Raw genomic sequence first — 14,227 nt, forward strand, 5'->3', positions numbered from 1 at the left:
GAAAACCATGGTTTGCACGGGGGGGGGGGGGGGGGGGGGCGGTTCCCAGCGTGAGCCGGGAAGTTCTTCCACCAGATCAGTGACCCTGAGCGGGTCGCCTGACTGTGTTTCTATTTCCTAACCCGAAAAGTACCCTGTGCGGTGCTTGGCACTGAGTAAGGGCTCCATGCACGTTAACCTCCTCATGTCTGGATAAACCGAGGCTCCGAGCTCGTTCTCACCCCCACCTTGCTAAGGACTCAGGGTTTGGCCCGGGGGATCTGAACTTGAGCGGCTCAGAGAGCAGCGATCAGAGATTCGCAAAGGAAACAAGGAAGGAAACTCACCTTGGCGCGGGGGCCTCTGGCTGCTGTCACGGTGCCGTGGTTCTGAGGGCGCAGATCCCCGGGCACTCTGGTGTCCAGGGTCCCGCCCCTTGCTGGGGGTGGGGAGAGGGTCTGACCGCGGAGGCGCGGGGTCAGTGCCGCAGGCTTCCCGGGGCGTCGCAGCAGGTGTCTGCGCGGATAAGGTGCCTTCAGCCTGGCCTCCGGCTCGCCATGCTCCGCAGGGGCGTGCAGCGGCTGCGGGGGCTCCCGCTGCCCAGCTGCCCCGGGCGCCTGCGCTCGGTGGGCAGCCCAGAAGGGTGAGTAGGGCTGGGAACTGGTGGTGGATCAGCCTTCAGAGTTAGGAGCGCCTCAGTCTCCGCGAAATGGGCTTGAAATTGCCCCACTGAATGATCAGCTAATTACAAAGGGAAACCGCGTGGAAAGAAAGGCTCCTGTGTGCCGACCCTCCAGCCCCCTGCCCTCCCCAGGCCACAGCGAGTGCGGTCTTCTATCCATGAGACCTGGTGTGGGAAGGAAACGCAGGCTCATGTCAGCTTCTCTGATTGACTTTCACTTTATCTTTTGAGTTCTCTCTTGTCTTGGAGATTGTTTCATATCACCCTATGTTGATTACTCTTTAAAAAAATCAGCTGCTGCACAGTTTTTCATCCTGTCAATATTCACACTATAATTAAACAGTCCATTTATTAACATTTAGACCGTTTCTAGTTGCTTGCTTGCTTCTCTCTCTCTCTTTTCCTTCCTTCCTTCCTTCTTTCCTTCGTTCCTTCGTTCCTTTTTTTTTTTTTTTTGGGAGGGGGGGTCCGGTCATGGGGCCTGAACTCTGGGCCTGGGCACTGTCCCTCAGCTCTTCAGCTCAAGGCTAGCGCTCTGCCACTTGAGCCACAGCACCACTTCGGGCTTTTTTCTTTTTGCTTATGTGGTGCTGAGGAATCGAACCCAGGGCCTCATGCATGCAAGGCAAGCGCTCTACCACTGAGCCACCTTCCCAGCCCCTCTTTCTTTCTTTCTCTCTCTCTTGTTCTCTTTCTCTTTCTCTCTCCCTCTCTCTTTCTCTCTCCCTCTCTCTCTCTCCCTCTCTCTTTCTCTCCTTCCTTCCTTCCTTCCTTCCTTCCTTCCTTCCTTCCTTCCTTCCTTTCTTTCTTTCTTTCTTTCTTTCTTTCTTTCTTTCTTTCTTTCTTTCTTTCTTTCTTTCTTTCTTTCTTTCTTTCTTTCTTTCTTTTCTTTCTGCCAGACCCAGGGCTTGAACTCAGGGCCTGGGCACTCTCCCTGAGCCTCTTTGTGCTCAAAGCTAGTGTTCTACCACTTGAACTACAGAGCCACTTTGTTCTGACTTTTTCTTGATAGTTCGTTGGAGATAAGAGTCTCAGGGGCTTTCTTGCCCAGGCTGGCTTGGAACTCCAATAGTCAGATCTCAGCCTTCTGAGTAGCTAGGATTACAGGTATGAGCCACTGGTGTCCAGCTTCCAGTTGTTTCTTACTGCAAAAATGTGCACAAGAAAAATTGTAAGCATATATTGCTGGTCACACTTGAGATTCTACAGTCAGTGTTTGAGAAAGAAACTATTACTAGGTAAAGGATCATATGCATTTGAAAGATTGAAAAATATGAACAAACTTCCAAAAGATGGCAAGTGAGTATATTCTTGCTACAAGTGTAGCCTCTTCCTGCATCTTCATGGCTTCTAGGCTTTGCACATTTTGGTGTGTGTCTTTGTTAAGTCTGACAGGTGAAAGTGGCTATTCCTATTTTAATGGTTCTATATTTAAACAGAACAATAAGGAGCATCTTTTTGACTTCGTAGTGTGGTAGTGTCAATAGATTATTCAGTCTGCAAGGAAGGCTACTGGCTAAGACCACCTTAACATTGTTACCAGTTGACTCCATTATTATTTTACATACTATGCTCTTAATTTCTGGAATCAAAAGATCTACTTTTGAATTCCATCCATCCTTCAATTGAATAGATATTTACTTAGTAGCTATGATGTGCTAGGCTAGTCTGGTACTAGTAATACAATAGCTACCAAATTATAGTTCCCTCTGCATCAGTTACACAGGATGTGACCCAACACTTATGTGTCTCTACTAAATGGAGATAATCAGGTCTGCTTTGCCTAACTCCCAAGGTACTGTGAATTCTAAACAAGAGAATCCATGTGAAAGTGCTTTGCACACCTCAAAACATCACAACACTTACCATCATAGTGACATGCCATGGAGAACAAAAGGAAACAAATTTAATAGCTTGAGCTGATTTGTTTGAAACTAGTTGGGCAAATCAAATATTTAGGACTACCTCAAAATATATTTTACTGTAGCACTTGTGTATGTCTTTGTTTAATTTGTAACAAAAGCGTACAGACAAGTGGAAATAGTAAATCTGATGTTGCAAGTCAGAACTCATTGTTGAGTATGAGTTTTGGTCACTGTAAGTACTATGATTCCTACAATAGTTGGAAGTCATGCATGTATTGTTAACTCATGCAGGTTGGCTCTGAGATTAAAGTTGATGTAAAAACAGTATGCTAATTTATTTTGGCTGAATAATTTGTATTGACTCAATCCCAAAACATCAATATCTTTGATTTCACAAACACTTAGCCAAAGAGGCCAAATAAATATTTCAGTTTCTAATATAGGAAATGGAGGTCTGACCTGCATATTTTTATTGTTGTTTGTTTTGTTTTGTTTTCTGCCATGGATTCTACTCCATTTGATTTTTTAATATATGTGTGGATATTCTCAACTAGTTCCAGTAGGATTTTTTTAATAGGTTGTGGGGCTTGAAGTCAGAGCCTGGGTGCTGTCTCTGAGCTTTTTTGCTTAAGGATAGTGCTATACTATTTTGCGCAGCTCTACTTCCAGTTTTTGAGTGATTAGTTGAAGAGAAGAGTTTCACAGGGATTTTTCTGCTAAGGTGGGCTTCGAACCATGATCCTTAGATTTCAGCCTCATGAATACTAGGATTCCAGGTTTGGTGCCTGGCACTCCAGAAAGATTTAATACAACTGTCCAGATATTTTAAAAATATATTGCATGGGGCTGGGAAGGTGGCTCAGTGGTAGAGTGCTTGCCTTGCATGTATGAGGCCCTGGGTTTGATTCCTCAGCACCACATAAGCAAAAAGAAAAAAGCCGGAAGTGGCGTTGTGGCTCAAGTGGTAGAGTACTAGCCTTGAGCTGAAGAGCTGAGGGACAGCGTCCAGGCCAAAGTTCAGGCTCCACGATTGGACCCCCCCCCCAAAAAAAAATATACATATATTGCACAGTCTAGAACCTACTGTGGCATACTGAACAGAAAGAATACTGTGAACTAGACAATGCTTGTGGCCCCTTTTGGCAGATGGGGTGTTGAGATTCTTTATCTACATCACTCTAAGAAAGCTGATCAGTTAGATAGGGACTGAGGCTTGATCCTAAGATACCCGACTGATATTCTTTATTCTTCTTTTACTTGACCACTCTATTAAAATAAATCATAGTCTCTCTTTTGAACACACAGCAAAAGAACCTTTAAAATTGTTGTCATTGGTCATTTTGTATGGATTTCAAGCAAAGATATCTTTAGCCCATTTAAGAATGAATTTCTATCCAAAGTAGTGAATTTCTATATATGTTACTGTTTTCTTATTGAGTTCAAGGAAATGATTAAAGTAATTTAAAACCCAGTAAAAGTGGCCATGGCCCAGTGTCTCATGTCTATAATCCTAGCTACTCAGGAGGTGGTGATCTGATGATAGCAGTTCAAAGCCATCCCAGGCAAGAAAGTCCATGAGTCTTTCCAATTAACCACAAAAAGCTGGAAGTAGAAGTGTGGTTCAAGTAGCAGAGTACTGGCCTTGAGGTGAAAAGCCCAGACCCAAAGTTCAAGCCCCAGTACCAGCACAAAAACCAAAACAAATTTAAGCAAAAAAAAAATTTAAGTTAAGCAAAAATCCTGGAATTTACTGTGTCACCAGAAAATAAAGAAATGCTCTTAAGAATCTTTTTAATTATGTCTAAAGCATCCAGGAATCAATTGAAATAATACTTTTTTGGCTAAGTCTGGAACAATTTCGCATTAAAATAAACGATGAGACAAGGTGTGGTAGTTGATATTTGTAATCCCAGCTATGTATAAAGCAGAGAAGAGAGGATTATATTTAAAGGTCACCTGAACAAAAAGGTAGAGACCGTATCTCCAAAATAAAGCATAAGTGGCTAGAATGTGGCTCAAGTGGTAGAGTGCCGGACTAGCAAGGGTGAGGCCCCAAGTTCAAATGCCTGTCTAGAAAAGAAAAAAAAAAGCAGAGGAGAACAAAGAAGAAGCTTATAGTTCAGCTAATTGTGCAGATCTACAAGATAATGCTAACTACTGAAAAATCAGTAACGATAGGCAAGGTAGAGAAGCAGGTGCAAAGTGAAGGGAACAATGAGAGGCAGAACATTCTACTGCACCTGGGAAGCATGGGAGGGCCAAGATGATCTGAGAGTTATAGTGCTCAACTTAATGATGCTTGTGATTTTTCATGGAACAAAACAGTTCTAAATGTGTTTTTTAACATAATAAAGATATTCATTGAAGTCTTTCATGAGGAAAAAGGGGTGATGGAGAAGAGAAAAAGAGAGACTCTTCATTTCTTTAGCTATATGAAGCATCAGAGTCATTATGAGATGGGCCAAATACCTGTTTCTTTCTCCCCAACCCAGGTTGCCTAGTCAGAGATTGGGTGTCTAGCTAACCAAACACAAATCACAATCACTAGAGTGGGGCTGGGAAAGCACGTTAATCAGAACAAAGTTGGGTAAATTTTTTAAATTGTTATTATGAAGGTGATGTACAGAGGGGTTACAGTTAACGTAAGTCGGGTAAAGAGTATATTTCTTTTTGTCACCCCTTCCCTTGTTCTCTCCCAGTTTTTGTTCTCCCTTCTCACCCATGAGTTGTATAGTTCATTTTCAGCATAATATCTAGTGAGTACCACTGCTGCATTTAAAGTTAGGTATAGTTACCACTTTTAAAATTTGTATTCTTCCAGAAAGGAAAAGCTCTCTTCATCCACAGAAACAAAATGGAAAGACAGGGCAGAAACTGTGATAATCGGAGGTGGCTGTGTGGGAGTAAGTCTGGCCTATCACCTGGCCAAAGCAGGCATGAAAGATGTGGTCCTGTTGGAGAAATCGGAGCTCACGGCTGGATCCACCTGGCACGCAGTAAGTAAAGCCTCCACAGGGTCCTGTGCCCCAAATCAGGTACCAGGCTTCCTTCCCATTCACAACTTTCCAGAGCCAGCTTGTATTTCTCTATGGCTCTCTTAAACCTTTGCCATAGAGGACAGTAGGCCGCTTCAGTATAGTTCAGGAAGGAATGAATCAACAAACTAGCCTGGAATGTTCCAGTGGGGATGCAGCAGAGAATGGAGCATACAGCCCTGGTCCCTGGTGCTTCTTGGAGTTCAGAAAGCACCAGGCAGTGCTGGAGAGAAATCAGCACCATAGAGCAAAGTGCAGAATGACAGAGGGTGAGGTATAGGTAGGTTTCTTCCAAGAGGTGGCAGTAAAAGCAGAGACCAGGAAGCACTGAGCAATAGGCAAGGGGCGGGGCAAAGGGGCTGTGAGGTTATCTAGCCAAGAACATTCAAGCAGAAGGAAATCAAGGCCAGCAGAAACAGATTGGAAAGGGATGGCTGACAACTCTCCATACCTGATTGTTGAGAAGATCACCCCCTTTATATTAGAATGACTTATTTTTTCATTTACACACTCATTTAATATTTTAGAATAGATTACAAGATTCCCTGGGATTTGGCTTCTTAAAGATCCCCAATGGATAAAAAGTAATATACCCTTAATCTCAACTCCTTTTAAAAAAACAACAACAGTTTTAGAGATATTGAAGTGTCAGTGTCTTGATCAAAGTTAACTATGCAAAATAGTTTTCCCTTAAGCAAAGGGAACACAAAGCAAGTGAGCTGAGGTTCTGTGTTGTTTTACTGGGAATAAGGCATGCATTGAGCCTCTGGGTCTGAAATGAGGATTCACACAGTGAGCCTCAGGTAGGATCTCTGAGGTGTTTTCCTAGTGCTAGCCTCAGACTGTGATCCTTCCACATGGCTAAGACCACTGACCCACACAACCATGCTCAGCTTATTGATCGTGGTGGGTTCTCATTAAGCTTTTGTCAGGGTTGACTTCAAACCATGTTACTAACATACCTCATGAGTAGCTGGAATTACAGGGATAAGTCAACATGACTGTCTGCAAGAGATAGATTTTTAAACCATTTAAAATTTTACTGAATGAGGAGTTTCAGTGGGATCTGGCCCCAGTTATTTAAAATACATGCAAAGAAGTAATGTAGTCCAATTTGTCACAAACATTAATGGACAAGAGAACATGGAATATTACAGCCAAGTGTCAGTAGAAACCTTTGTATAAGGTTGGAGGAAGAAGTACCAAGTGAGCATGGCCAAGACAACACTGTACTTCTTAGGTCCATGAATCACTGGGAGGGATCAGGGATCACTCTCCACAGCACCAGCCATTAAAACCAGCCTCAAGTACAGCAAAGCTAGAATCAGGCCATCACACCGCTGGATTCAAACTGTAATCTGGTGTATGTAGTTTAATAACAAAGTATTTGAATCACATAGCTTTTCCTAGAATATGATTAATAAGCTTAATATTCAAAGACTTTTCTACACAGTAAACAACAGGAAATTTACTTAAAGTATCTCATTCATTCCAAGTGATTTTGCACATTTTATAATCTCAACTAACACAGTAATATATATTTATATATCACAAGTAAACAAAGAAATATGCATACTTTAGTGGTTACTCTCAAACCTTTGAGTGGATTTGGAACTACTGATAAAGGGTGAGTTAGGTCTGTCTGTCTCAGGGCTTTCTGAGGCAGGTTCTTGGAAGTTGGGAGGACTGTTAGGGAGAACACTGTTAGGACTCCTACTGGTACCACTAGACACTATCCATTACACTGTATTTAGTGTTTAGCTGTATTTAGTTTGATGACTCTAACTCCAGCTTTCCTTCTTATTAATCTTCATTCATGCTAAAAGGATTCATTAATTTTTAACTTATTCAAAGGTTTATAATCCATTTACTTATCAGCTATCTGTCTTCTATCTGTCTATGTACTGACATTCTACCACTTTGCATTCTAGCCATGTGTCCAGGCCAGCTTTTTGCTGATTAGTTGGAAATAGAGTCTTATAGACTTTTCCTGACTGTGTTCGCTTTATACTTCCATTCTTCAGGTCTCAGCCTCCTGAGACCTGCATCTTGTTGGGCTAAATATTTGGAATAAGACTTTTTCAAAAATGAATCCATGTGATTCCTTCAGATGAAAGATCATTAGGTCCTAATTTTGGAAGTGGGGAAGAAGAGAATGTATGGCATGGATAAGTCTAGATGGATAATAGAGCTTTCTGGAAGTCTGCCTTCACCTGGGTGTTATATGGCTGAGAGCGCTGGAGAGGTACATATGGTGGTGATCAGAACTTCACACCAGTATTTGTAACTTTCCATTTCATCAACAGATAGGGTAGACACTGAAGACAAAATTGGGATCCGGAAGGCCAGGGATTCTTGTTCAGAAAACAGGGGTTATATAATCCCTGTTATTAAACCTCAAACATCCATGGGTTGCAAGCATTTAATGTAGAAGGAGATGAGGTGCTTAGCTATGAGTCAGAAAGCCTGACTTAGTGTTCTAAACTCTACTACTCTGTGTTATGCTGTTATGCCCTGACTAGTAAATTGAATTAGGAGTTTTATTTTTGCATGTGAAAAACATAGTTGTGCAAATGTCCAGATGCCTGAACAAGTAAAAGAATCCTTGGAATTCTGGCCCATAAAGGATGATTAGTAAATTTAATGGGAATGTTTTCAAGCTTTGGAGAATCATAATGCCCAATACTACTGTGGAAGAACTGTATAAATATCCTTAAGTAGACTTTATTTTCAACAGATTTTGTTCTAAAGGTAAATTAGCTGCAAAATGAGGTCCTAGATACTTAATTAAGATAATTTGCTTCATTGCCTAGATTCTTTTTGAATACTACAACTGCCACAATTGAAAAAAAAAAAAAGTCTTGGGGCTGGGAAGGTGGCTCAGTGGTAGAATGTTTGCCTAGCATGCATGAGCCCCTGAGTTCCATTCCTCAGCACCACATAAGCAGGAAAAAAAAAGCCAGAAGAGGTGCTGTGGCTCAAGTTGTATAGTACTAACCTTGAGCTGAAGAGCTCAGGGACAGCACCCAGGCCGAGTTCAGGCCCCATGACTGGCAAAATAAATAAATAAATAAATCATCTTCAAACACTTTAAAAATGTCTTGGCATACCTAATATTTAGAAATCTTTTCCAGAGGGTAATTAATCCACATTTATTCAACAACTACTTGTGGGGTGCCACTATTGCATATGGAGCTGCTTTAGCTTCCAGAAAAGTCTATTCAACCTAGTCAGCAGGCTCTAATTACAAGGAGTTTTCTAGTTCTTAAAATAGGCAATTTCAGGAAAGGGCAAGAGAACTTCTGTTCAAGGGAAAGGTGGGGAGTAGATCAGGGAAACCCTTTGCTGGTCAAGGGGCTGCAACCATGGTTCACTGGCTGCAGCCCACATTGCATGTTTTACTCAGACTCTTCCTAACATAAACTGAGCTTTGCTAATCTAAAAATCTGAGCTCCAAAAGGAGAACAGTTTTGAGATCTGACATAAGATCAAAGGTAGAAAATCCTACACCTGGGGGCTCGGAAGGTGGCTCAGTGGTAGAGTGCTTGCCTTTCATGAGGCCCTGGGTTCGATTCCTCAGCACCATATAAGCAGAAAAAGCTAGAAGTGGTGCTGTGGCTCAAATGGTAGAATGCTAGCTTTGAGCTGAAGAGCTGAGGGATAGTGCCCAGGCCCAGAATTCAGGCCCCATGACTGGCAAAAAAAAAAAAAAAAATCCTACACCTGGCCTCCAGTGGTTCAGTGTATACAGATTTTGTTTCACGCATATGAGAGTTAAAATATTGTATAAAATACAATGGCCTGAAACTGGGCACCTGTAATCCTAGCTATTCTCCTAGCTACTGAGATCTGAGGATTGCAGTTTGAAGTCAGCCCAGGCAGGAAAGTCTGTGAGACCCTTATCTCCAAGTAACTACTCAGAAAAAGCCACTGTGGATCAAAGTGGTAGAATGCTAGCCCTGAGCAAAAAGAAGCATGGGGACAGTGTCCAAGCTTAGTTCAAGCCCCAGGACCACAAAAACAAACAAAACCAAAACCAAAAAACAATGGCCTGAAAGTTCAGGTGTGTATAGGGACATATGAAACCTAAATGAATTTCTTTTCACATAGACTTGGGTCCCATCCCAAAAGTTCCTTATTATGTTTGCATATGCAACTATGCCAACCTCTTTCTTTACCATGTATCCCAAATCTAGAGGCCAAAACATCTATAGTGCCAGGCATTTCAGATAAAGGATATTCAACTGTAGAAAACATTCTTAAATCTCCCATCAAACTCATCCTATTTCTGAATCTCCAGGCAACCCTTTCCCTAGTCATTTTCAAATGCTTCATGCATGTGTCAGTACCTCTGTTCATACTTTGAGTATCCTGCCACGAACTTTTTGCTCTGCAGAACTCAAACTGTTGCTACTGTGGCCTCATCCCAAGCATTGGTTGGTGCTTTTCTGTTTCTTAGCAACCCTAAATTATAGCTTAGACGATAAATGATCAACATTTTAAGAATGTTATTTTTATATGTATTTTCTTTCTTCTTTACTTTTAAGGCAGGCTTAACAACTTACTTTCATCCTGGAATAAACTTGAAGAAAATACATTATTATAGCATCAAGCTTTATGAGAAACTGGAGGAAGAAACTGGACAGGTAAGTGAATTTAACTTAGAATTGTCTGAAATGGCTAAGCTGTCTGATGGTTTTGACATGTCATCCCAAGTGGCTGTGTGTGTCTGATACCAGTGATGTGTGTACTGTTAACTGAGGTAGGGAATTAGAGTGAAAACTAAAGAAGCTCCAGAGTCTGCTTTAAAACCTGCTTTAAAATCAACCTAATTTCAAGTGTACTACCTGTGTAATTAACCAGTTTTAATATTTTTGATGAAGAGTGAATAAAAAGCAGCTTTAAAAAATATCTTTAGCCAGTTACTATATCTGTAAGCTAAGAACTGAGAGTCTGTAAGTAATTGGATTGCATAGGATCTGACAATGGAGTGCCAGATTGAAATTCAGCTTTGAAAAGTACACCACTCAAAGCCTCTACTTTTATTTTTATCCCTTTTCATATTGACTTGTACTTGCAAAATGAAGTGGCAGGCAGAGTTGCTCAGGCTAAAGGATACTTACATTTTCATCCTGTTTTCTTGCTGAAAACATAGCTTCCCATATCTGGCAGGATGAAGGTCCATTGCCTGAGGTGTGAGACCTTCATTGGCCCACCTCTGCGTGCCTTTCCCATATTTTCTTTTGCCGTGTGTCTCCCTATTAGTATGTTTACTAAATGGAATATGCTGAGCTTTCTCAAACCACTGTTTCTTCCTTTTAATTGCTTTCCTTTTCTTTGTTGTTATTGCCTTGGTGTGAAATGACACTCTTTCCCTCTTTCCCAAGCAGGGCAGAACATCTCTGGGTTCTCACAGTGTTTGTGCAAACACTTTTCTGACCTGACCTGGAGAACTATTGTTTCTTGGCTGGTTAGTTTTCCTGACAGATCTTGAGCAATTTGAGGCCAGGGCTGTGTTGTTTATCTTTGTAACCCAGGGCGGTGGCAAATGGAAGAACTTCAAAAAATGGCAAATGCATGTTTAATTCAATTCACAGTCACAACAGTGCAACATTTTGATATTTCACAATCTCTCTTTCAATCCTATCTCCTTCCTTCCTTCTTTCCTTTCTTCCCCCACCCCCTCTGCCAGTACCAAGATTTGAATTTTGGACCTCGTACTTGCTCAGCTTGCTTGCTCATGCTGGTGTTCTACCACTTGAGTCTCACCTCCAGTCCAGCTTTTTGCTGGCTAATTGGAGATGAAGTCTCACAGACTTTTCTGTCTGGAATAGCTTTGAATCATTACAGATTTTAGTCTCCTGAATTGTTAGGGTTACAGGTATAAGCTTTGGTGCCTAGCTTGTCTTTTTCTTTTCATATGATCTTTCAGTGTGCACATAAGCACTTGTCTAAGTTATAATGGTGCACAGAGCTGTCTTGACTTTACCTATGCACTAACAACTCAATCTAGGCAAGGTCTTTGCCTCTCGTTCAGTATCTCTGGGACTTAGAGTATTGTCTGGCACAGAGGAGCATTTAGTAAACAGTTGTTGGATGAATGTCTTTTTTGTAAGACACAAATATTTCATGCCCTTATCTTTTCAGTACATAGTAAATTTCTTTCCTTATACGTTGCATTAGAGAACTGTGTTTGAGTACAATAATAATAATTTACTTATGGGATTTCATTGGAATTATTATCATAGGTGGTGGGATTTCATCAGCCAGGCAGTATCAGAATTGCTACAACTCCGGTAAGGGTAGATGAATTTAAATATCAGATGACGCGGACTGGCTGGCATGCAACAGAGCAGTACATCATTGAACCTGAACAAATTCAGGAGATGTTCCCTTTGCTCAACATGAATAAGGTATACATCTGAAAGTCATTTTTACCATTTGTTAATGTGACTTAGAAAGGTGTTCTAAGAAACAAATAAAAAGTGGGAATTCTTTTTTTTGGGGGGGGGGGATCAAGTCGTGGGGCCTGAACTCTGGGCCTGGGCGCTGTCCCTCAGCTCTTCAGCTCAAGGCTAGCGCTCTACCACTTGAGCCACAGCACCACTTCTGGCTTTTTTCTTTTGCTTATGTGGTGCTGAGGAATCGAACCCAGGGCCACATGAATGCAAGGCAAGTGCTCTACCACTGAGCCACCTTCCAAGCCCAAAAGTGGAAATTCTTTATACCCACATTTTGATTGGCAAAAGTACATGATTGTTTTGGGTAAATCAAGATGAGCTGTTATATATGCCAGATTAAATATGGAAAAGCAATGCAAAAATCTTAATTTTCTGCTTAAAATGATTGTTTTTGTGTGTGTACCAGTACTGGGACTTGAACTGGGGGCCTGGGTACTGTCCCTTAGCTTTTTCACTCAAGGTTAACATTTTACCGCATGAGTCACAGCATCACGTCTGGCATTTTTGTTTTGTTTTGGTGATGGTTGATTGGAGATAGAAGTTTTATACACTTTGTTGCTCTGGCTGGCTTTGGAACATGATTCACAGATCTCAGCCTCCTGAGTAGTCAGGATTACAGGTATGAGCCAGGAGTGCCTAACAAACCATACCTTTCTATTACTGTATGTCCCATGGAGAAACAACCTGATATGATCATTCTAGAAAGCGCACTACTGCTCTTACAGACTTTGTACCAGGCATAGATCTATATTTATAACAAATTTCCTAAGATAATCCACTACAAGGAATGAGGTGGTTTTACCCTACTAGTTAGTCATCTTTTTTTGGGGGGGGTCAGTTGTGGGGCCTGAACTCTGGGCCCCTCAGCTCTTCAGCTCAAGGCGAGTGCTCTACCACTTGAGCCACAGCACCACTTCTGGCATTTTCTGCTTATGTGGTGCTGAGCAATCGAACCCAGGGCCTCATGCATGCAAGGCAAACTCTCTACCACTGAGCCACCTTTTCAGTCCAATCATCTTTTTTGAATATGAATAACACTGTCTAACGTGACAGAATACATTTATGTACCAAGGACCAAGTTAAGCCCTTTATATGTGAAATTCCATTTAATTGGTAGAGTAATATTATAAGGTAGCTGTTATTACTAAATAGAAAACTGAAGCATAGGCAGACTATTTACATTGTGAGTCCAAGTAGCCTGTCTAGAAAGGTCTAGAACAAGAGTTTAAACCTTAGCCCTCTGACTACACTGGTTGGTGTGAATGTCCTGGGTGCCCCAGCTGGGTTGTTAAGGGAAGCAGATGCTGTTTCCTTGAAAGAGCTCAGGGACAGCACCCAGGCCCTGCATTCAAGCCCCAGAACTGCCAAAATAAAATAAAATAAATTCCTACAGGGTGAATATGATGATCAATGTATATTCCATGCCTGTATAAACATGTCACATAAAGCCTATTATTTTGTTGCATTAATATTAATGTTAATAACATTAAAGCAACAAAAGCTTCCCACAAAGAAAAGTTTGGATCCAGATGGCTTCACTGGTACATTCATCCCAACATTTGAAGAGTTAACACTAATCCTTCGCAAAAACTTCTAAGATTAGAGAAGAAATAAGGGTTCTATAAAGCCACATTGCTCTGACATGAAAAACAAAGACATCACAAGAAATGCTGTGCCCCTCAGGAACAAGATATGCAAAAATCCTCCAGGACATACTAGGTAAATGAATTAGCAACATACAAAAAATGTTCTACAATTTGACCCAGTGGAAGGTATCCCAGGAATGCAGGGTTATTTTACCTTATGAAAATCAATTGTGCTGAGTGCTGGTGGCTCACACCTATAATCCTAGCTACTCAGGAGGCTGAGCTCTGAGGATCGCGGTTCAAAGCCAGCCTAGGCAAGAAAGTCCGTGAGACTCTAATAAACCACTAGAAAAACAGAAGTGGCACTGTGGCTCAAGTGGTAGAGTGCTAGCCTTGAGCTGAAGAGCTGAGGGACAGTGCTCAGGCCCAGAGTTCAAGCCCCACAACCGACAAAATAAAAGAAAAAAAAGAAAATCAATCATAATAATATCATAGTAATTGAGTAGAGGACAAATATCACACAATCATTTCAGTAGATGCAGAAAAAATAGTTCACAAAAGTTCCTTGTTCTATTTGATGCTGAAAAGAATTTTGTTGAATAGATAAGACCTAATTATA

General features: G+C 41.4%; 1 protein-coding gene and 1 non-coding gene across 2 annotated transcripts in view; both read left to right on the top strand.

Moving 5' to 3' along the window:
* Window positions 1–459: 459 nt before the first annotated feature.
* Dmgdh (dimethylglycine dehydrogenase) overlaps window positions 460–14,227 on the top strand; it is a 63,947-nt gene continuing 50,179 nt past the window's right edge. Inside the window, exons 1-4 of the mRNA XM_042690908.1 lie at window positions 460–622; window positions 5,348–5,522; window positions 10,109–10,207; window positions 11,810–11,974. Coding sequence (XP_042546842.1) covers window positions 537–622; window positions 5,348–5,522; window positions 10,109–10,207; window positions 11,810–11,974 — 525 coding nt within the window. The 5' untranslated portion in view covers window positions 460–536. The remainder of the gene's footprint in view (window positions 623–5,347; window positions 5,523–10,108; window positions 10,208–11,809; window positions 11,975–14,227) is intronic.
* On the top strand, window positions 2,647–2,773 carry LOC122117410. Its single transcript, XR_006149154.1, has one exon. It is a non-coding gene; the product is annotated as a small nucleolar RNA SNORA40 (small nucleolar RNA).

This window comes from Dipodomys spectabilis, unplaced genomic scaffold (assembly GCF_019054845.1).
Source record: "Dipodomys spectabilis isolate Male_0828 unplaced genomic scaffold, ASM1905484v1 ptg000140l, whole genome shotgun sequence".
Classification (NCBI taxonomy): domain Eukaryota; kingdom Metazoa; phylum Chordata; class Mammalia; order Rodentia; family Heteromyidae; genus Dipodomys; species Dipodomys spectabilis.